The sequence below is a fragment of the Lutjanus erythropterus genome, chromosome 14, assembly GCF_056507025.1.
Source record: "Lutjanus erythropterus isolate fLutEry1 chromosome 14, fLutEry1.hap2, whole genome shotgun sequence".
Lineage (NCBI taxonomy): Eukaryota > Metazoa > Chordata > Actinopteri > Lutjaniformes > Lutjanidae > Lutjanus > Lutjanus erythropterus.
This window is the reverse complement of record NC_139330.1, coordinates 10,140,166-10,164,093: the sequence shown is the minus strand read 5'-3', so window position 1 is coordinate 10,164,093 and position 23,928 is coordinate 10,140,166. Positions and strand designations below refer to the sequence as shown.

General features: G+C 39.8%; 1 protein-coding gene across 1 annotated transcript in view; it reads left to right on the top strand.

Annotated features, from left to right (window-relative positions):
• arid4b (AT-rich interaction domain 4B) overlaps positions 1 to 23,928 on the top strand; it is a 62,213-nt gene that overhangs the window by 26,722 nt on the left and 11,563 nt on the right. Inside the window, exons 5-16 of the mRNA XM_084735855.1 lie at positions 597 to 687; positions 3,637 to 3,716; positions 5,629 to 5,720; positions 9,383 to 9,524; positions 11,244 to 11,323; positions 17,331 to 17,407; positions 18,772 to 18,920; positions 19,011 to 19,083; positions 19,951 to 20,045; positions 20,149 to 20,246; positions 20,486 to 20,684; positions 20,912 to 21,114. Coding sequence (XP_084591981.1) covers positions 597 to 687; positions 3,637 to 3,716; positions 5,629 to 5,720; positions 9,383 to 9,524; positions 11,244 to 11,323; positions 17,331 to 17,407; positions 18,772 to 18,920; positions 19,011 to 19,083; positions 19,951 to 20,045; positions 20,149 to 20,246; positions 20,486 to 20,684; positions 20,912 to 21,114 — 1,379 coding nt within the window. The remainder of the gene's footprint in view (positions 1 to 596; positions 688 to 3,636; positions 3,717 to 5,628; positions 5,721 to 9,382; positions 9,525 to 11,243; positions 11,324 to 17,330; positions 17,408 to 18,771; positions 18,921 to 19,010; positions 19,084 to 19,950; positions 20,046 to 20,148; positions 20,247 to 20,485; positions 20,685 to 20,911; positions 21,115 to 23,928) is intronic.

Genomic DNA, 23,928 nt, shown 5'->3' with positions numbered 1-23,928 from the left:
GACATTATTTTGAGCCTTTTATTAAACAATTAGAGGTGGACAAGTACAGCTGTTTAAAGCAAGAGCCTTATTGTTTTATTATTATGTTCATCTAATTTGTTTGTGCTTCAGAAATGAATGTTTCACATAACTAATGTGCTGCTAGAATTGCTTAAATATAGCTTAAACTGAGAAAAAGATGTGCTTTTTATATCAAGATTAATCCGTTATTGATTGTTATGTGTAGGGATAAACTACAGGTTATATGAACTTATTTTTAAAATACAAATGTGAATTATGGGTTCTCTTCAGCCATGAGAAGCAGGTAATTATTGGTTATCTGTATCGGCTGAAAAAAATCCATGTCAAGCAGCCCTATTAATTTCCCATGATTACTTTTGTGTTGTCTTTTTTGGCTCAGACTACAAGACCATTGTGAAAGTAGAAGAAGCACAAGAGAGTCGATCAATGAAGCGTTGGCTCTGCAATTTAATTTCAAATCAATTATGATTCTTGTAGCAGCAGTATGGTCGCTTCATTACTTAAAAACACACGATTAGATTTATCATCAGCGGCGCATTAGGATGTGAAATAACAGCTGTGTCTCCGACCTACAGGTGGGTGCTGTTGTAGAGGTGAAGAATCAGGATGGAGTCTACCAGGAGGCCACAATCAATAAGCTGACTGATGCCAGTATATATACTGTTGGTAAGTTAATAACAAACTGTTTTCCCTCCTCACTCAAACACATGTACTCTCCTTACAGCGGGTTTGTAAAATACATGTTTGTGAATGAAATTTCTAAGTTTTCTTTCAGGTTTTGTCTTTTGCCTTTCCTTGAGCGTTATATTTAAAGCTTTTGCAAGAACCATCTTTAATTAATTCCTCAGAAAAGCTATTACTCGCATGCTCAGATTATCCAAATCTCAATTACGCTTGTTGTTTGTGTGATTAATTCAATGTCTGAAGAAACTAATGTGGCAAGAAATAATGGACATGATAAACTAAAAGAAAGAAGTCTTCATAAAAAGAACAAATAATGAGGTGGAAAAACCTTATAACCTATCAGCGCTGGGGATCAACAAAAAGCTTTTTTTTTTTGTAAGGTCGATTCCATCTGCATCCTTTTCTGGGTTTTTCAAATGGAAACGCCCACTCAGCCATTATCAAGCAGTGATAAAGGTTACAACACTGGACAATGCTGGAGGATTTATATGGAGCAGTGTCATCATGCAGAAACCTATATCAGTGCATTTGAGAAAAGAGCATTTTGACTAAAAACACATGTACTTAAACCAACATGTGAATGAGGAATAATGAGGAAAACATTAGAAAAAGAGAATGAGGGCAAAAAATAGAAAAAAACATGCATTGAGTAGCTAAATAGTTATTAACGATTAATCAATTTGTAGTGTTTTCATCTATCGGTCAAGGAAAATGCACAAAACGTGCAGCCTTAGAATGAATACACTGGTACAAGCTGTGCTTTCTCGCTCTCTCTTCTCTATGATAGCAGGTTCACACACACAGCGCTGCAGTGCCCACATAGCCGGCCTCTGCTCGCACACAGCGGTGTCTTATTCACGTCACTTGTCTCATTCGCTCCAGTTTGAATATAAAAATTTTAAGCCATAGCTCCCAACAGGCGGTGGCATATTGCAGTTTTTGTTATGGTTTTAGTTCATAAAAATGACAAGTGAAGAGCCTCCATGGCTGTTTTTGACAAAGAAAACAGCAGGAGTGCTGCTGGGAAGTACTTGGAATTTGAGGCAAATTAACAATGAAAGGCAAAGGATAACTGCGATGCTACAGAGCAGTGCTAACAAACGGTGCTAACACAACAAATTTAGCAAAACACCTGAAGCGCCTGTAAAGAATATTGTGGGTTTTGTGAGAGCTCCTATTTCAGCATCACTGGAGCATTAAACAAGATGGCCCAGTTAACTGTTGTTGATTCGTGTGTTGTCTGCAGTCTGCAGACAGCAGAGTTTGAGTTGACACTTATACTTTACTATATTCAGACTGAAGTAAATTAATTTATTACATGGCTTTGCTAAATACTTTTACATTCTGATTGGTCAATTTCAGCATCTTAAGGTCTGTTAATTCTCTATAACAGACCGTTGCCATGGATGCACTTCTGATCATGGACTCTGGTGGGGAAATGATATCATTTTTAAATACATAAAATCACTTTAAAATTAATATTTTGTGTCAAATTATTGATTTCTTTTAGTAAGTAAGCCTGTAAGAAGTTGAATAATGAACCAAATGTGGAAAATAAAGCGCTTCAAGATGATTCAAGACCCATGAATCAGCCTGTCAGGGTTTATTGCGCAATAATGACCTGCTCTCTGTACGTTATCCCTTATTTAGATACTGTTGTGCTTTACACATAGTACGATTAACTTTACTCAATTTCTAAGATTAGCTAATTTGATACTTTTATTTTAAAAGACTTAATGTGAAGAGAAAAAAATAATGTTTAGGTTTCTCGTTGTCATGTTGTAGCCTTGTTACATTTATTTTTTAATAAAAAAACTAAAATTTTATGCCTTGTGGTATTAAAATGGTATGAAATGTCAATATTTTTCAAGATATTATATGGAAGATAGAAATTCCAGTATTGTGACACACTTATAAGGATCAAGGAAGTTACACAATGATTTAAAACCTCAAAAAAGTCATGGAGCAGCACTTTAAAGATTTTTACTTCAGTCACAGGAAGCTTTAGAAGCTGATTGAGCTTGACTTTGCTGAGTCATCATTACAGTATACAGTATAACTTAAAAAGTAAGCAGTGGTGTCAACTTTTATTAATCTGCCTTAATTTGTTGTTCAAACAATGAATTAAGTATTCTTGTCTATATAGTGTCAAAAAACTGTGAAAAATTCTCATCACACTTTGTCAGAGCCAAAGGTGGCGTCCTCTAGTTACTCGTTTGGTCCAACCAACAGTCCAAAACTCAAAGACACTGAATTTACAATTAAATAACAAAGAGAAAAGCGGCAGATTGTCATATATGAGATGCTTTCTTTCAATCTGTAGCTGTAAGTGTGTCAAGAGTACACCGTGACAGTGTTGGATAATCCAGAGTATACAGGGTATAGACTGCTGCTCAGATCTGTAGTCTCTCAGCAGCTGCTCGTCATTTAAGAGTGCCCATGGGGGTTTTCCCCTTGTCGAAACACTCATCTTGGCACATTTTTCCTCTTTTGATTTATCAGTGAAAAAACAAAAACATGAGTCAAGTACATTTGAGCGACGAATAATGGCATTTATTGATGAATACATCGGGGTTTATCTATGGAAGGCTGCTGAAAGTGAAAATAAGGTTCCTTTTGTCCTTTATTCTGATATATTTGATATCACTTAATTCATAAATAAACAAAGTCTCTCTTATTTTAGCATTTACTCCGCTCTCTGTACAGCTGAGGGCCCTTGAAGCTTTAATAAAGACTCTGTCACTGCCTGCTGGAGGATCTACCCGAGCTTTAAAAGTCAAACATAATTTGATTTTAAGGTTTTCCAAATGAAGCAGACATTTTGTAACTGAGACTGTGAGTTTACTTGTGCTTCAGTGTGTGTGTTTGTGTGTGTCGGTGGACTCCTGGCCTACATACAGCAGCCTAATGCTTTTCCTCTCATCTCTGCAGTGTTTGACGATGGCGATGAGAAGACCCTGAGGCGCTCCTCTCTCTGCCTGAAAGGAGCGCGTCACTTTGCAGAGAGCGAGGCGAGTATTGTGCTGCACACCGGCCTCATCAGCAAAGCTCATTTCGTATTTTTTATTTTTTTTTATGGTCTTTTATTTAGTCACCAACAATCTCACATCTCTGCTCACAGTGCTCAAATTAAAACGCTGCTTATGAGCAGTCCCTTATCGGCATTTAGAAGTTCAGCTGTGAAATACTTCCAGGAAATGTAAACTGATATCACAGCTGCCTGCTTCAGCGAGGAGAGTGATTGTGTTGAGGTGGAAAAGTGTGGATGGACCTACACCTGCAATGTGGTTACAGCAAATGGAGCTCTGTCTTGCTTAAGAGAAATATGGGACACTTTTATCTATTCCTGGAAAGTGATCAGGCTAATTTGTAATTTGTGTAATTGATAAATTGAAGCAGCAGCACTGCTAAAAAGTACTCTAATTACTGATATATATTGTTAGAATTTATTTTAATTATATTTCTCCCTTTTTTCTTTTTTTTCCTCTTTCTTTCTCTTTTTTTTCCCTGAATATTTGATGTTGAGGGTGGAGGCTGTTTATTCCTTCAATGCCCAAAAGACAGATTCTTGAGAACTGGGATAAATGCCCAACCAAAAAAATCTTAAAAAATACTAACACCCTAATTCCATTTGCATTTTTTGGTGATTTATGTATGAAATATATGAAATGTATAAATATGTTTTAGTTTGCCTTAATTTTTTTAATTTCTAAACTTGTTCTGTGCCAGAAAACCTCGTCCCAGACAAGAATTCACAACTTCAAACTATTTGAAATGTATTAAAATCCTTCAAAATCTAAAACTAACAACACCTGCAGTTAACATAGGTGTAAATATGCGCTGTTATAGTCATCTGTTTTAATTTTGTTATGAAAATGTTGGCCCTTTAAAGTTGTGTCCCAGATTCCTGTCAGCTCTGTGAGATTTTTACAAAAACATGATTTAATCAGGTATTAAAAGGTTTAGCTCTACCCCAAGGACCCCTGTTTTTCTTCCTGTTTTGAAAAGGGCAGGAGTACTACTCAAGTAATATAAGCTTTCTATTTTTTGACAAATTCATTATATAATATTGCCATCAGATGAGTCTCAACCCTAACATGTCAACGCCGTAGCCCTTCTAAATCAAAGCTTAATAAAATGTGTATTTTTTATTAGCATTAAGAGAACTTTTAGCATCTTTTAAAAAATAAAATGACTACTTACTGTGACTATTCTGTGAGATGAAAAATATAACAGTTTGTCAACTTCATTAAACATAATTTCTGTCAGGTATTCCATCTTACAGAGTTGGCATCTGTGCCGATGGAGGTGACAGCTGTCATTTTATAAGTTCATTTTTTAAGTTTATAATGTGTTTGAAATGAGTGTATCTTTCACAATTTATAAAAAAAACTTGGGACAACCAGTTAAAAAAGTCTTTACACGTCCCTGTATGTGACATCAACTCTGTCAGTTGACTGTCAACTCAATCATAGAGGTCATGTACGTTTTTTTTTCTGTAATATTCATTAAATTAATGTTCATAAGTATTTATAAAATGACTCCATGTTAACAAAAGGCAATCATGGTACACCTAATATATTCTTAAAATAAATCACTTCGAGGTTGGCCCATTACAAGAGTTTGATCTTTTTAAAGTATATTTTACCACCATAATTGAAGTAAAAATTCGAAAACCCCCTGAAAATACGGTTTTGTCTCAGTTCTCAAGAACGAGTAAGATATAATGTTCAAAAACTGATATCACAGCAAAGTTGTCAGATGTAAACTGACTGTGTAGTTCGGGGTAAATCGCTCCATTTGAAACTGATGAAATCCCATAAAGAGGATTCTTCCAGGTTTAGAAGATAAATCTTTGTTTTGCAATTTATCATCTGAGAAGCCGGCGCTGAGGCTCTTTGTTGTTGTTTGTTCCCTCTGCAGACACTCGACAGACTCCCTCTCACCAACCCCGAGCACTTCGGCACACCTGTCATCGGCAAGAAGGGCAACCGCGGCCGACGATCAAACCCAATGTGAGCATTTTCCCCTCTCTCTGTACATCCTGCGGGGCTCGTATCAAAATTAATACATCAGAGGTCTGTGGAGGGATTTTCTGTACCAATCCCCCATCATCAGCAACAGGCTCCCCTCATTCTAAGTATGCTGACAGCAGTTGAAATGAAAGATTTACTCTCGTCTCCATCCCGTCATAAACAGCCCCTGAGGCCTGGAAGAGGAGAGCCTCCTCGCCTCCTTCAGCTCCTCAATCACGCCGGGCTCCTGTGCGATCACGGCGTGGTCCTGCTGATATCACGCATTTTTTCCCCCTCCTTTTGACTCAAATGTTCCAGTGGGTGTTTTATGCTCTGATGTGCCTTCTCCTGGGAGACCGCAGAGTTTTCATCAGGGAATAGTAACTGCTGAGGGCCTTTCGGCGCTGGGTATAATTGTGGCTCCTCTCTGTTATAAAGAGGACACTCTGCTACATAATCTCATTTTCTGACACCCCTCGCTAATGGCACTGAGAGAAAAGTCAATATTACTCCAAACATTGATGTAATATTGACTCAGAACGGTCCCAGCTGCACATTAGCACCTTGGACCTTTCTGTGCACTAATAGTTTCTTGACTCCTGAATCACAAGGATTGACAGGACAGCAGAGATTGAGATTACTGGAAAAAGAAAACAGCCACATCACTTCTCATAAGAGAGTTTGATTTCTTCTTCTGTTAACGGAGCAGTGCAACCTTTTGGGACACCAGTTTATTTGCTTTTCTCTTAGATGAGAAGATTGATACCTCTCATGTCTGTTGGATAAATATGACACTTGAGCCAGCAGGTGATTAGCTTAGCATAGCTTAGCATAAAGACTGGAAACAAGGAAACAGCTAGCCTGGCTCTTTCCAAAGGTTAAAAAAATCATCTGACCACAGATATATCTTGTTTGATCAACTGTGAGGTTTCCAGGGAATGAACAGAAAGATACGCCAGGAAGTTACTGCTCCCGGCCAGGAAGTAGTCAGGTGGATAACCCCAGTAGAACAGCAACGTGCGTTTTTTTTTACACTTCCTGATTAAACAAATGAGATATAATGTGTCAGTTAGTGAGTTTTAGAGGTGATGGTAGGAGGATTGTGATGAGCCCCTTTTACACTGGATAAAAACCCACCAACATCTGGCTTTTGTCTTCATGTCCTATAAATTCTTCACAATAAAACTGATATTTCATTGTCTAAAAGCTTTTACTATGAAGCAGCAGAGTCAGGAAATGTTACGTTTTCATCAGCAGTAACTTAACACGACTCCTGTCAGGTGAAAACGAACATGAAAGAGTAAAATAAAGCAGATACCTGAAAGTACAAACAGCGACATGAGAGAGAAGCTGAACTTAGAGCACAGAGATTCAGTTACAAGACTTGCATATACGCTAATTTTGGTGCAAAAGCGGAATTACTTTTTGGACAGATCCAGGTGAACTGTTTGCTCCAATTTCCAGGCTTTCTTGTCCCATTATATTGGAGAGAAGGCACATACCTCTACAGTCGATGTCTCCAAAATTCTGCAGCTCACACCAAAACTATTTAGATGGATAAATAGCACCGCAGACCAGGGGAAAAATATGTATTTTTGGTTTTGAGGGTGAACTGTTCCTTTAAAAGTAAAGGTAACTGTCAAACATTCCTGGCTGCAACAGTCATTACATGAGGAGCAAACTCGTTACTACATGAATTACAGTCGCTCCTTCAATGAGAGTGCTTTGATTCACAGCTTATTTGTTTGTTGTTGTTGTTGTTGTAGTAGTAGTAGCAGCCGGGCTGATTTACTGCTCTTGAGTCGTGCCAGACAGTGTGTGTGCAAGTGTGTGTGTGTGTGTGTGTATGTACATAGAGTTGTGCTCGGAGCAGGCCTAGTGAGGCATAAAAAGAGGACGGAGGATCTGTTCGCCTGCTGGTGCTGCTTGCATGATCACCCAGAGACATGGCTGCCTGTGTGCTGGTTGCAGTCGGGGCGTCATCCCGAGCATCAGGATGACTGTCAGGCAGCAGAGACGGAGCCGACTCATCAATACACTGATCCCAATGAGTGAGCTCATCAGCGGAGCGAGCCTTATCATTCGCTGTGCTACATAATGATGAGAATAGAAAGTTTGTGGAGGGTTTTGTTGTGCTGTTGATCATTAGTTTGAAACCTTTGATGTTTTCTAGCAGATAAGTAACATGATTGGTTTGCATAAACCAGCGCACATAATTTTATTTTCCTAACTGGTTTATATATATAACATGGATTTAATATGAAATGTGAAATGTCAATATCTTTGAGCAGAGTGTTGCTTCTTTTATACAGCAGTGCCACACATACTTCTTTGTAGAAATGGAGAGAAGTTGACAGCACTGTCCTCAATCAAATTTTAACACTTCCAGTTTTAAATCAGATTGTATTTTGGGACTGCAACCAGTCCCCGTCGTTGGGGAACAAGTGGAGGCAAGTTTATTTATATGGCATCATTCTGACACAAGGCAAATCAAAGTGCTGTGCGGGAACATATAAATAAATAAAAACAAGACATTAAGAATACATAAAAATTGCATTTTAAAGACCATAAGAACAAAATGTCACAGCAAGTAGATAAATAGTTTAAACATTAAAGAAAATGCATATTATAAGACAATAAAAAAAAAAAACAAAAGCAAATAAATATATATATAAAAAAAAGTTGTAGATTACTTTAAACAGAAGTTATGTATCTACTCTCTCATGCAGGAGTTGACAGCATATGGAGGCTGGCGCAGCTTTGTGTGCATCCAGAAACTGAACAGAGGCACTCAGTTTCATGCATTATTCTGAAATAGAGGAGTTGTGTTGAGCCTGAGCAATGAAACAATAGTGACGTATCGTCAATACATACTTCATCAATAGCAAAATGTGCAACACCAATACAGATATTTGATCAAAAATATTGTGATATGTTTTTTACACAGCCCTAATTTATATAGTGTTGGTTAATCATCAGCAATGCATCATATTATTTTAGATCATTACTATTGGAAAATTCCAGTATGTTATTTTAAAGAAAATATGTATGTTGAGATATGTACTGTATATTGTGGCATAGCTTAAAAATATTAAGATATTTTCTCGAAGCCACGTCGCACAGCTCAACCTGTGACATGCAAACAGCCAATCATCTAACAGGTGTGTGGTTCTGTTGTACCATCAACGTGTGGCACAACAATAGAAACAGTGTCGAGTGAGAAAATGAGTGCAGTGGGTCAGGAAATTGTTAATTAAAAAAAGGTCAGGTCAACTTGCCAGCATGGCAGTTTTTTTGTTGTTGTTTTTTTAAGTAAATTAAGTCTATAACCTGTGGCTCTTCGATAAATAAAGTGGCTAAATTAAACTTTTTTTTCCCAGAACCCAGTTTGGAAACCACTGACTGTATTATATACTTATATTTGATGCTGTATTATTGTTGTTATTCTCACAGAATGTTACTGTAATTTTGGAGCAATCTGACAATTTCCTTCTGGTTTAATAAAGTTCTATCTTATCTTTGTTTCAGCTCAAATTTTTAGACTGAACGTTCACATAATAGTTTTCTGAATTGTCTAAACAATGTATTTATGAACATCCACATGCTCACTGTACCTTTCCGCAGCGCTGTCGGTTGAATAAAACTGTCCTTTTCTCCCGCAGTCAAGAAGAAGAGTTGTCTTCATCCTCCAGTGAAGAAGAGGAGAGCGACCAGCGGCAGAATGAGGATCTGTTCGGCAAAGTGGTCTGTGTGGAGGGGGTCGCCACGGGGGACAAAAAGAAGACCACGTGGTATCCTGCCCTGGTGAGCTCATAGCCTCCCTTTCCTCGCTGCTCTCGGCTCCATCACTGCTGCTGGTCGTCCAGTACACTCACAGCATTGTGCCATCTCATCTCAACGCCTGCTTATGTAACCTCAGCAGGATTATCTTATTGCATTAGAACTCAACCACCATGAAATACTGGACATATGTTGCTGCAGTTCTATAAGTAAGACGAACTTTTTGCAGCCTGACTTCTGTAGTTTGATAAATTGAACAGCTCAGCTCTTATTTTTAAGGGAAAAGATGTATGTTTTTCTCCCTGATGTGCACAACAGTGCAGCACAAACACTGGTTGGATGTTTTCACTCTTTTCCAGTCCATTTATTTCCACCCACCCTTAACTCTTAGCCACCGTTAGCTCACAATGCAGTGGTGACAGGCGTTGTTTGTTTATGTAAGTGTTACAAGTTGAACTGGGAGAATGGGAGAGGGTGGGGAAAGCTGTCCCTTTAACTGTGTAGTCAGCAGGGCCCCACCTCCAGGGTTTGTTGTTCTTGGCTTGCTGTCGACCGAGCTCCGTGCTGCCTCCCTGTGACGGCCCGGAGAAGTAGCAGCGACAGCAGCCTGTCATTGTTTACACTGTGACCGAATGGCAGAGGGGTGGAGTAGTGCGCTGGTGGATGTCTCATGCAACAGATGATACATGGCTGCAACAAACAACGTGCTCTAAAGTGGCCTGGCGAAATGAAAGTCAAAACAAGCAGGTCCCCATGTGCGAGCAGGATGCTTTGATTTGCATGTTTGCAGCAGCAACAGCCTGTGTCAGAGCAGGAAATCACAGAAAACATGAGCCAGAGTGTTAAAGTGTGTGTGTGCTGTGTATCACCCATTCTTTAGAATAGGAACAAATCATGTCCTGCCAAAAAACACTCACTTAAAAAAGCCAAGTTAGTTAATTAAAAGTATTAACCGTCTAATTCCAGTTTTTTGAGTCAAAACGTATTCTTCAAGGATTTATAAATGAAAAAATTGTTTCCCAGATTCACATCAACTCTGTCCTATTTTTACAAAAACATGATGAGGTATGAAAAGGTTTAGCTAGACCCTAAGGACACCTGTCTCACTTTCTGGTTTAAAAAAGGCTGGAATACTGCTTAAAACACTGGCTAACTTTCTATTTTTTTGATATATTCATTAAATTATATTACTATCAGATGTGTTTCCACCATAATATGTCCACTCCGTAGCTCTTCTAAATCAAAGCTAAATGAGAATAATGGTTTAAAAATATGTTTTTTTGAGCAACTGTAAAACATTAAATGGCTACTCGTGTCCCACTTCTCAAGAATGAGTGAAACCCAGAGAGAGAAGAAACAGAGTCTCAAATCTCCATAACAGCAGTGCTGCCTCCTCTGGGTCAGACTGTGGCACTGGAACAACTCCCACTGTTGTGCTCCTCAACTCCAGTAAACAACAGCAGCACATGCAGCGTGTGGGGGTGCAGCCCTCACACACACACACACACACACACACACACACACACACTGCTCTTCATCTACACTTGTTTGTCTTTGTTTCCTGGACATATTTTGTAATCCATCAGCGTGGCCTTTTGCTGAAATTAGTTTAGTCATTGACTCATACTTTGACAATCCCTCCCCTCCTCCACTTTATTGTCTCACACACACCCACACACACACACACACACGAAGTACCACGTCGTCTGACCTCTTGATTATCTCTTGTTTCTATTCAACAAGGTCATCTCCCCAGACTGCCATGAAGACGTCACCATGAAGAAGGACAACATCTTCGTCCGCTCTTTCAAGGATGGAAAATTGTGAGTCATCACTAACGTGCTGAAAGCTGCATTTACACCATGTGTGAAGCAGGGCTGCACCGATGATTATCAGCAGATTATTTGACATTTTAATTATCCTGTAACACTTAAATGATGTTTGTAACTTGGAGGCAAAAAGCTGAGGGGTATTCAGTTCACATTCAGTAGAAAAGAAGCAATCTTTTGAGAGGCTGTGATAAGCAAATGATTGGCATTTTCATTCGACAAATTATCTAACTTGTTCTTGATTAATTTTCTGTGACCCAATTAATCAACTGATCATTCAGTGCTTCTGCAGAACATCCCCATAAGGAGTCTTTGTGTTACTGTTTAAATGGGATATATGTGCAGTGAACCTTGACAGAAAGAAGAACACGTACTGCTTTGTGTGTTGGCAAAGGAAATGCTTGAGTGTGCTTTAATGTGAGATATGGCTGCACAGCATGAGTATAATATTTGTAGTTATTTCAGATAATATAGATACTTTGTGCTTTTCTTGCCTTTTATGTATTTATAATTGATTACACCTTGACTGGACTGGACTGCTAAAGCAGCCAGTCTGGCCTGGCCAGTGAAAATTTTTTTGGTAATTGATTAATTGTTTCATATTTTAGTTTATTAAATGTGAGGATTTGTTGCCTTTTTTGTTTTGTTTTTTTACTGTTTGCAATTTGAAGACGTCACTTGGGCTGTGGAAAATTGTGATGAGCAATTTTCACTTATTTTATTACGCATTTTATAGACTAAACGATCAATAATGATTAAAATAATTGTTAAAAATAGTTGCAGCCCTAATATTGTGGTTTAAAGTCCCGCTCATGACTTGGGCGGCCCCCTGATAGTTTAGAAGACCCCCTTAACTGACTGAGATTCTTCCTGTCTAGTAATCAGTTTTTTTTATCTCTGTTAGTCAGTGTGCATTACATTAATAACAGGATAACACAGAGGCAAGCTCACAAACATGTAGGAAGAGAACATTTCAATGAGGAATTAAGGGCAATCATGAATATAGTTTTATATCAGGTGGCACACTTAAACAATCTTGGTCACAACCTGTGGTGGTGTTGAACCGATGAGAGCAGGTGAAATGAGAGGTTTCTGCTCTCAGTATTTAGCCGTGTCATTGTACTCAGAGCAATGCAACAGCATGGTAGACTGCATGGTAAAATTTGGAAAACCGAGTCTCTAAATCACCACAAACCACAAAACTAACTGTGATGTAAGCGGAGAAAGGAGCGCAGGTGATGCGTTGTCAGCCACTTTACCAGAGCGCACAGCGGTGTGCAGGGCAGATGATGCTCGTTTGCTTGTGCTTATTTTTTGTCTCCAACAGGCTCAGATTGTTATTATGAGTGTCTTACAGCATAATAGAAAGGATCACTATAGTGAGACCTTTCTTTAAAGAGTAAGATACATTTTGTTTAACCAGACAGCTGGTTTATTGTTCCCGCCACACTAACCAGACTCCCTTTGAAAAGCATCATCATCCTCACCTTCATTCAAACTTGACAGAAGCAAAATAAAACTCACTTCACTCCACTCCATCAATCACCAAGTCTGGTTTGGTCAAAACAAATCCTTAACACATGGTGTGAAAGAGAGCGCAGAGCATGCAGGACAGGTGAGGTCAGACAGCGGCTGCAGCCTCAGTGGAGAGGCTCCTCAGGTCCACTGATTTTATTACTGAACTATAGGAGGACGCACACTTTTAGTTTCTCTGGCTGTATAAAAATCTGATGATTTCACATCACAAATGATGACGAAAGGTATTTAAATACAAGTTAGTGTGGCACACTGAACTGGAAAAAAGAACAAATTGTTGAATATTTGTATTTGACAGCCAAATCTGATTCAAATGAAAAAGAAAAGTTAGTCAGGGACAGCCCTACTCATAAAAAAAACTCTGTATTATCACTTTATCTCTCAGGTGACATTTCTGCTCCTTGACTAATTAATTTTGTGAAAACTAATCAAAATGACAGATGACAGAGTTCGTAGGTTTAAAAGAGAATAACCTCGGATTTCGTGAACAAGAATTAAGACACTGTTCGCTTTCCCAGACAGTCCTGGGTTGTGTTATTTTATTTGTCCTCAGGCTGTGAGTTACTGTTAACTGAGGTAAGGCAGTGTAGCTCCCCTGCAGCCTGCCCTCGGCGAGGAACCACACAGCCAGATTGTTTTGTCTGTGGCAAAGAATAAGGAATAAGCTCTGTCAGGAGTCTGTGGCTGCACTGTCTCTGTACTGTATGTGGGTAGAAACATTGCCCACACTCGACATAAATTAATCTGGTGTTTGCTCGCTGTTCCAAAGTCTACTTCCCCGTTTGAATTTCATTGATGACAGAACAGCCTTGAGTCTGCATTCCTTAATAGACACCCTGCGTAACTCATCAGCATGACCCCTAATCTGCAGCAGAAGTCGTTCTTATCGCTTGTATTTTGGCTAATAGTCAGCTGAAGGGTAGAGGTGATGAGAGTGATAAGATAAGGGATGATAAATCAGAGAAGAACTGTAAGTCGTATTCTTGTGAAGTAATTCCTGTTTGAGCGAGGTGACACACTGTGATGGCAAATTAAATTGCGCTGTGGCAGTTTTCCTCTCTTTTCTGTAGCAATTTGATTTCACTCATTTGAATCAGCATCGTGTTTCGAGCAGTAGATGTAAGAAATAATAATAATGTGAGAAGTCGGGAAATCTATATGTTAGTTAATGAGATTTTCAGGTTTGTTTCCCTCTGATCCTTTTTCGCTGTTATGTGAAAGGAATAACAATGATGAAAAGTGCATATCATTACTGTTACCGATGTGTGATGTGATGTGATGCATCACTCTGATCCACCAGGCGTGCCTCTTTATGTTATATGACAGTTTGATCTATCGCAGGTTTTGCAAGTAGCCCTGACAGAAGGAAGTCAATACATTTTCTAAGCCAAAACACGTTTACCACATAGACACTGCTTGAAAAAACAGATTTTCTGACCTGTAAATGCCTGCAAACGTCCTAATTTGCAGCAGTCCTCGGCCATTCGCAGCCTGTGAGGTGTGTATATGTAAGTAACGTAAGGCAAATCTGTTGAATTGAATCAAAATCAAGAGGCGTGACACACAGTCTATGGCTCCAACTCGCTAATTCAACTGCTGTGCAAATTTTTGCACACACAAACATAGCTCCTTTAATAATCAATTAATTGTTGCAGCTCGACTGTACATATACTGCAGCGATAAACACACCAAACACACAAAAATGAATAAGATAAACAATACCATTTAAAAAAATGCACATTTATGGGATCAGATCCCGTAGATTTATCTCACAAACCACAAATCTTGGTCTGTACCCTCTCTTCACCGGTGCTTCGTTTGTTACAATGCTGCACCATTTCCTTTAGCCCATTTTGTGCTTTTCCTCTCTTTCATAACACACACGCTCCTCTTGTATTGTGCTCGTTATCATTTATGTCAGCCTCTTCTCGTCCATTATCACCGAGTTATTCTAACTTGCTGCTCCCCGTGTGATTTGCTCTTTGAAGAGGGGTCACATCCATAAGCCATGTGACCTCTCCCGCACAGCGCCGGGTTCAGCGTGTTCACTTTCCTCTGGAGAGTTTGGTATTGTTAGTGATAACCATTCATCGCGCCTTTCAAAAACAATGCCCTTTGGAAAACATTTTTTTTAGGCAAAGCAAGGTCACATCCAGAGGGGAGACGGGAGTTGTCAGGAAGTGCTTATTCTCATTTAGCCAAAATGGTTACTATAGTAACAATGGAAACAGAAGCTGTTTTCTTTTTTTTCTTTTCTTTTTTTGGGCTGGCTTGCAAACTTGTCTTGCATGAACAGAAAAATTTTAATCATTTTGAGTCGGTTTTTAACTAAGACTGTCACTACCAGTTAAACAAAACTGGGCTGCAGAAGTGATTAAAAAAAACTGGATGCCATATTTAGAGCTGAAAGAATTTGTCAGTTAAACAATTAGTCAATCAGCAGAAAATTAATTATGTTCGAGTCAACATGCCAAAACATTTGCTTCTACCAGCTTCTTAAATATGATAATTCCCTGCTTGTCTCTTTTTCATGTAATTTAAAATTTAATATCTTGAGTTTTTCACTCTTAATCAGATAAAAACAAGCTACTGTGAAAATGTTCACAATGTTTTGAGATTTTACATGTGATTGTTAAAAGTAGGAACACGTTTAAAACAATGTAGTGTCTTTTAATTACACATTGGATGGTATCTAAAGTACCAAAGCATGGGGGAAAAAAATGATCTTTAATGAGTGCTCAGCGCCTCAGTTCAGTTCAGGCTTCATTATCCTGCTTGAAATTTGGTCTGCAGCAAAACCAGACAGTGTTCAGTAACTTTTTCTGTACCAGCACTGTGAAGAAAACCATATATTTTTTGTGGCTAGAACTTTTTTCTTAATGCCATGATATCTAAAGACATGTTAAGTGTCATTTTCAATACTAGTACTGTACTGAAGTTTAAAATTCTGGTATTGTGACAAGTCTAATTTTACACACAAAACAGGTTAAATAATCTGCAGATTAATCAATAATGAATATAAACTTAGTTGCAGCACTAGTCATTTAAAACTGTGTATGACTGGTGATCCTCTGATTTTTCCTCATCAAGTCAAAATCTTTGCTTGTGTCCAAAATACTTTGGTATTTTTCTGATTTATGACAAAATTCCTGAATGGAATTCCCATCAGCCTCAGCTGTTTATCATTTATTATTAACATTTAGCTCTGAGCACCACTGCGTCTAACTACAACGTCACAGAGTTGTAGACTTTGGATCTTTTATAAAAAAAAAATAATCTTTGCACATCTGTACACAGACAAGTACATGTCATTCTAACAACATACCCAACATGATTTTATTTACATGATTAGCTGTAGGAAATGTCATTACACCAAGGTGTTTTTTTATGAGCTCTTGCATTTTTTAACTCGCTCCATGATAAATCTAATGATTGGATCAGCTCAGCTGCCTACAGATAGCACAGCAAATCGTCTCTCTGGCACACTCGCCAAGTCTCTGACTGCTTTCAGCTTACAAGCTCCACTGGTCCATCTATCTGCCAAATCACCAACACGCTGTCCAGCTGCTGCAGAGATGCTGTAAGATAGTAGGCTCAGAAACAGAGTTACTATACTTTTGTATTTTTCATTGGTTTTATTTTTATGTTGTTTGTTTCAGATTAGGGTTAGGTTTGCTCATTTCAGTTTTTAGTGTTTAAAAATGTTTAATTTGTTTCAGTATAACTTTTGGGGTTTTTTTATTATACGGAGGGTATTTGTAATGGGCAAGATTTACAAAGTTCAGAATAGATATTACAGTACAAATACAACACTTTGTGAAGTCATGTAGACATCACAGCCTCAATAAACATCATGCCCCAGCACTTCCTCATGCTTGTTGTGTCAGGGCCCAGTATTGACATGAGGCATTCATCAGGTATCGCCTTGTGTTCGCCATTTGCATTATATTAGTGAGAGTTAGTTGAGAGCTGAATAGATGCTGAATAGATCTTTTCACTTCTACTCTGCATTTGCATGTAAATATAAGGAAAGGACATTCCACATTATTGTACACAGCTGGAGGGAAGAAATGTACCACCTCACAGTGCAACATGACAATCACCACCATAAACCACCATGATCTGAACAAACACATAACAAACATTAACATTTGCATTTTGGAATATAAAATGGCAAACTTTAACTCCCAGTAATGCATCATGGGAAGTTATGTAAATGAGGGCCATCTCTCAGCCTGTTAGTTTCGCATGTGAATGATACAAGCTAGAATCCTACAACGCCCCACAAAGGTTACACACGTTACATTACATGATTTACACAAGCTTTCCAGACTGTCTCAATCTCTTTAGATTTTGGCTGGCTTACTGCTGGAGTAGAGTTGGACCTTGATGTAGTCACACTCAGAACTGTCCAACACTGCGTCACCTCCTTGCACGTATTGATAAGAGTTGCTGTGTTTTGCAGTTACACGGTGCTGCGGAAGGACGTCCGCGAGGTGAACAGCGACTCTCCTCCAAAAGCCGACGCAACGCTCAAGCCAGGTGAGTTAAATGAAAAGCTGTGAGAGGTGAATCTCACAGAACATCTGTGGGCTGGTCTGTGAATCGACACACTTGGCAGAAAAGAAAAAACGCTCGAGTGGGTTGCATTGAGACAGAGTGAAGAAAGAGAAGTTTTGTTTTTGTTCTGTGGAATGCAGCGGCGGAGAGCTCCTGTCACCGTCAGTCTATTTTTATTTGAAGTCCTCACCAGGCTTTTTATATAGTGCCCCCATTTTTCTGCTGCAGAGCTCAGACTCTTTCATAATTACAGTTAGGAAACCGCTTTGTATTGTAGCAGTCTTGGTATTCACAGGTGGTTGAGTCACAACTGTGATATTTTCTGCGTTACAAAAGCGTAAAACAAGCATCTGCCGGGGTGGTTAGATGCTACTTAAACCCACCTGTGACATTGTGGCTGAGTGCTTCTGCAGTTCTGCGTCACTGCAGATACTCCTGACAGATTTTCACGCTACTTTCCTTCATGGCTGCTCTTCTCAATGTTCATGTCAAAATGTCTTTTTATACCGCCCTATTTTTGTCTGCTAAAACAGCAAAACAGTTGTAAAAACATTTTTTGTAAACCAGTACTGATTGCTACTTATAGTATTTTGCCTGGAGGTGCTCTGGTTTGCACATACGCAGACTCACATACATACGCACGCCGCATATCCTCACAGCCAGTGACAGATGTTATGAGGTTTAAATCAAAGAAGGAGAGTTTTATCTTGAGAGCACTGGCCTTGTTTTCTGTTGAATTTTCATGTACAAGATGTAAAGAACATCTGTTCTTGTCTTATCTCTTTTTTTATTTAGCATGAAAATTGTTCTAACTGTGCAAAATGATTCAGCTTTAGTTTTACAAGCTCAGTTTGCTCGATTACAGCAGCAGGGAATGATAGGCAGCCTTTACTGGACATGGTTAAAGGGGAAATCTGTAAAATATGTACTGTAATAAATCATAAGATGACCATGATGTGTCATCAGAGATCAAGGAAACATGCTAAGTTGCTAAATACTCACTCCACTGACAACACTACTATGGCTGCAGTGTCGGAGTGTGTATTTTCAGCGCAGTGTGATTTTGTTTTCGTGACAGTTAGAAAATACTAACAGTTATAAACCGCTGATCAACTTACAGAGTAGGACTGCAGCCTGCCTGAGCCTCCTCTAGTCTGGGGTGGAGAGGGGGGGGGGATAACTCACTTGAACAGTAGATCATATAATAAACAGGATTTCAACCCACTTAATATATTGTCTCTGGCTCCAACTTACTGTTTGGACTGCTGTGCTCATCCCTGCATGCACAATTGTTACGTATTGCTCCTTTAATATGCGGTATTTCTGGCTCTGTGTGTGGTCGACAGCACTAGACGCAGCCTTGGAGTTCCAGCAGCAGTTCGTCGTGCCCGGCACCTGGAAGACAGAGGTGAAAGAAGAAAGTTCTAGCAGCGAGGACGACGACGAGGACGAAGAGGAGGAGCAGGAAGAGGACGCCAGCGGCGAGGAGGAGGAGGTGGAGCCAGATGATGCGCATACTCTTGATCTCCACAACCTCCATGTTAGAAAAGAGAGATCCTGACATTGTCTTGTTTCTTGTCTGCAGGAGGAAGTGGAGCCGTTCCCAGAGGAACGGGAGAACTTTCTGCAGCAGCTGTACAAGTTCATGGAAGACAGAGGTGAGCCCAGAGTGCAGACAAGACCGATGTTTACAGGGTTTCTTCTAAACAAACCACTTTTTTAGTGCAGTAATTATAGGGTGTAGCTTTTTTTATGAAATGAACCTTGTAGAAGTGGGCTTGTATGAGCTACTTATCGATAGTCAGTGTATTAGAGGCTGGTCGGCAAGCAATGCACTGCTGTGGACAGGAGCAGCAGCAAAAGGTATTTTAGTGACTTAAGGAGTGGGGGGGGGATGTACCACACAAAGGTCATGTGGTCAGATTTACTCATGCCACTAACTTTTTTCAGCAATCAGTTGGAAACAAACTGTTCAATGTAAAAACAAAATGGCATACTTTTTTTTTTTGCAGTATTGCTCCTTTTCCTTAAAGGTCAATATATCAAATTTTACAGGGATTTATTGACAGAATATGGCAGAAATATAATATAATATTCTTAGGTGTGTTTTTAGTAGTGTCAGATCACCTGAAAATAAGAAATGTGTTTTTGTTACCTTTGAATGAGTCCTTTATATATACAGAGGGTGTGGGTCCTGTTCCACAGAATCTGCCATGTTGCACCGCAATGTTTATACAGTAGCCCAGAGCGGACAAAATAACAGTGGCGCCAGAAACGGCTTTTTGCATGTTGCACAAGTTTAATGGCCAACATAGTTTCTCTTGCATGTTTGGAAGGTGAGAAAGAGGTGACATGTTTAAAAAAATACTGTAAAAAATACTTTGCCAACGCTGCAGAAAACTAATAGTGTCGTTTAAAGTGGCTTTGTAAACGGTCAGCTGTTACAGAATAAAACATGGATATTTTCATGTAGCGCTGCATCTTTGTTTCTCCCATCTCAACCTGTGCCGGTTTCTCCTCTTCAGGAACTCCCATCAACAAACGGCCTGTTCTGGGCTACAGGAACCTGAACCTGTTCAAGCTCTACAGGCTGGTGCACAAGCTGGGAGGCTTTGACAATGTGAGTGTGACTCCTCTCATTGCAGCTGGACTTTGGTCACACTTGTCTCAGTAGATGTTGACTGACACTAGACGCGTCTTCCTCTTTGTCCACGTTTGAGCAGATTGAAAGCGGCTCCGTTTGGAAGCAAGTCTATCAGGATCTGGGGATCCCCGTGCTGAACTCAGCCGCCGGCTACAATGTCAAATGTGCTTACCGCAAGTACGTACAGACGCTGCCTCCGCAGCTCCTCAAAGCCTTTGTTTCTGTAGTTTTTCACCAAGACTGGCATGCAGTTTGTAGTCTGTGTTTTTTTATGTCCATCTGGATGTCTTTTGTACTTTTATAGCCTCCTTTTCTCCTCAAGCACAAATTAAGCTTCTGTCTTTGCAAGATGAGCTTTTAGCAGCACCAGATGGAGATTTTCTTAACATGTTGACAAGGATTGTTTTATCATCCAGGTACTTGTATGGATTCGAGGAATACTGCACCTCCACCGCCATCACCTTCAGGATGGACCTCCCTCTGAAGCAGGGTCCCAAGGGGGAGGTGAAGTCTGAGGGGGAGGCGGGAGGACCAGCTGCCACATCCTCCAGCTCTGAAGAGCAGACACCGCAGGTGGATGGAGAACCCTGTGGTGCACAGTCTGCGGTCTGCAAGGTACATTTTTCTAAATGCTGTTTGATTCAAATCTTTGTCCTTTTTTTCTTATGTTAGGTAAAAACTCCAATTCCAAAAAAGTTGAACATTAAATATTTTATCTTTGTACTGTACTCAAGTTGTAAAATTTTTGCATATCATTGCATTCTCAATTGCATTCAAACTTTATCCATTAATGTCTCCAGAATTCATCTGTTCATCATAATAAAAGCGTCCTTCCCTCACAGGACGAGAAACCGGATTTGACCCGAAACAAAACGGAGTCCGAACCACCAAAAACTGAGGGTAAGGACAGTGGAAACGACGACGAGGACGAGGACGAAGGTCCCCTCAAAGGAGACGCAGACGAGGGGTCATCGACGGCTCGCCTCGGACCGGAGAGCGTGAAGCAGGAGGGTGACGAGGAGCAGGAGAGCAAGGACAACTCTGGGTAGGTGGTCTGAAAGGATTGTCCCTCCACCAGGGCAGTTAAAAAAATCCTCATGGCACAAACACAAGCTCCACACAGAGCTCATGTGTTAATATCCAATCTGACTTTCAGTGCATAAAGCCCTTTAAAACAATCAAAAAGGACCTGAGGCATTCACTTTCCTTGGTGGCAGTAAAAACCTCAAAGACCCTTCTGACCTTAATGACACTAATTCCCTGTATACCCACAATCCACCTCTACCTGCTAACCAGCGAGAAGAAAGCTCTCCTCTCTCTCTCTCTCTCTTCTAACTGAGCTCTTACCCACTGCCCTCTGTGCTATTATTATTTCTCGTGGCTTAGTCGGCATCAGCTGGCAGAGACATCTTAGAGCACCAAAGCCTGACTGCTACCTTTCACCTGGCATGTCATGCTGTGCTCTGTCTCTCTCTCTCTCTCTCTCTTTCTCTCTCTCTTTCTCTCTCTCTCTGTCTCTGTCTCTCTCTCTCTCTCTCTCTCTCTCTGTCTCTCCCTCTGTCTCTGTCTCTCTGGCTGGGATTGTTTGACCGTGGCCAGACTCACTCACTCAGCGATCACAACATGGCTGTGCTCGTCTCGATTTCTGCCCTCTCCTGATCTCTTATCTCAGTCTCCTTCTCTCTCTCTGTCTTTTCTCTCATTTGTTGGCTTTTCGGTGTTCAGCTTTATTAAATGTTCCATGTGTGTGAGTGTTGTCACTGATGCATTAGCACACTAGACGCAAGGTAGTGCTTCACAGGCAGTAACCTTTCAGAGGAAAGAAAAGTAACTTTCAGTGTTGAAAAATGGTCGGTCTCAGTTGGATGCATTTTGTTGTTTCCTGACCAGAGCATATATACGTCCGTGCTCTCTGTCGAGTTTAGACCGGTGTTTGTTCGGCCTCCAGTCGACACCTGTGTTAAGCTTGTTTGAGCTACTGGGAGCAGGCTGGAAAACAAAAAGGTTAAAAGGATAATTTGGATTATTTGCAGTGGGGTTAGATAAGGTACTCATCAGTCCCACTGTTGCAGTTGCAACAATTAACTTAAATTCTACTAATCTCAGTTGCAGTTTTGTCCAATCACCACAACTTTTCCACAAATTTGACCAATCATTGTAGCTTCCCACGAGTTCCACCAGTCACAGCAAACAAACATCATACATGTACGTCTCAATGAAACGGCTCAGTGTTTTATTATTTATTATGTTTTTAGATTTTTATAATTTATTTTTTTCTGAGGGATGCTGAAAAGAACACAGTGTTTGTCATTATTATTGACATTTATCGATGCTTTTTCTGCACTTTTATATTTTATAATTTTGTGTTTGCTCTTTTGACTGAGTTTGAGCTCCAAAAACATTTTGTGTCTTTGCAGAACACCCCCCAGGTGCACTTCTTCATTTACAAATAAATCATGTTTTGTCAAGAATTTTTCTGAACCTTTTTGGTAAGGTTAGTTGGAACACTCAGAGCGGAGTGCTGTTTTATTCTCCCTGGGAACAAAAAGCCTTTGATTTTTCTAAATGAATTATACAAGAATTGTTACTTTAAAAAAAAATCAGCTTTTTCTTTTTTCAACTTTTTTTTTGCAATTTTCACTTGCACCTGCAATTTCATTGCAAAAAATGCCTAAAAAAAGCAAGCGATGTATTGCTATAGAGAGGGTCAGTAACAAAAGGTATTTTAGCCACCTCAAACAGTCAATATCAGTTAAAGTGTCTTTAATTAAATTAATTTAATTTTCACTGCTCTACTTTGCCGTCAGACAGCCGTTTCTTATGGGAAACCACTGTTAAACAAGCCAAGTAGCACTCTCTCCAAACCAACCAAACTCCATAGGCAAAATCAGTCATTTTACCTCACAGAACACAGTAGTTGCTGGTCCACCGCTGCCTCGATTGGTTAGTTTGTTCGTGACTCCTGTGTTCTTAAAGGTCAGTTCGGATTCACCAAAGTGGCACAATAAAACAGACTAACTAATTGTTGGCTGTCTCCAACAATTAGTTAGTCTGTTTTATTGTGCCACTTTGAATAGCAGCTTCCCTGGTCTGGGAGGTAAAATGACTGATTTCGCCCATGGAGTTTGGTTGGTTTTGAGAGAGAGATATTTGGGGCTGTCTGACAGCAAAATAAAGTGGTGAAATATTCTAAATATAGCATATACTTTGGTGATTTTAATGAAAATAAATAACTGTTGTTGCAGACCCTGTTCACATTAGTACACTGCAAGCTTCCAGGCAGGTGCTCCTCTCTGCTTCTCAAAACTGGGGACGTACCGACCACCATTTACTGTAGGTAATACACTGGTTATCAATAAGTATCTCATACAACCCCACATCAAATAATCTAAACTCACCTTTTGACAGTCCACATTCTTAGTCTACTGCAGTTTTTTTTATGCGTCTCTGGTTGAAGGGATTGCATAAATCCACCAACATGACGATGTTCTCATCATACTAGTGTGTCTCTCTGTAGTTTTTATCACCCGTGGCCTTGGGCAGACTACGATCACGCTGATTATCATCATATGAGGACTTTCTTTCAGTTGGGGAGGTTCTTTGATCCTTTGGCTCCGTCAGGATCAGAGGTCCTCGCAGCAGATTACGTGGTAGTGCGAGGGTTTACAGATTCAACCCCGCGGGCTGATCAGATCTGAGGCCTTCCTGATGATATCAGGACCTATTCAGTGTTTACAACCCGTAATCTGGATGTGTGTGTGTGTGGATCACGTTTTCATCCCAGCAGCAGAGATCGCGTGTAGCCAGTGAGAGCGAGTCTACACTGAGCTTAAATGGGAAAATTGTGCTTTGAATCATA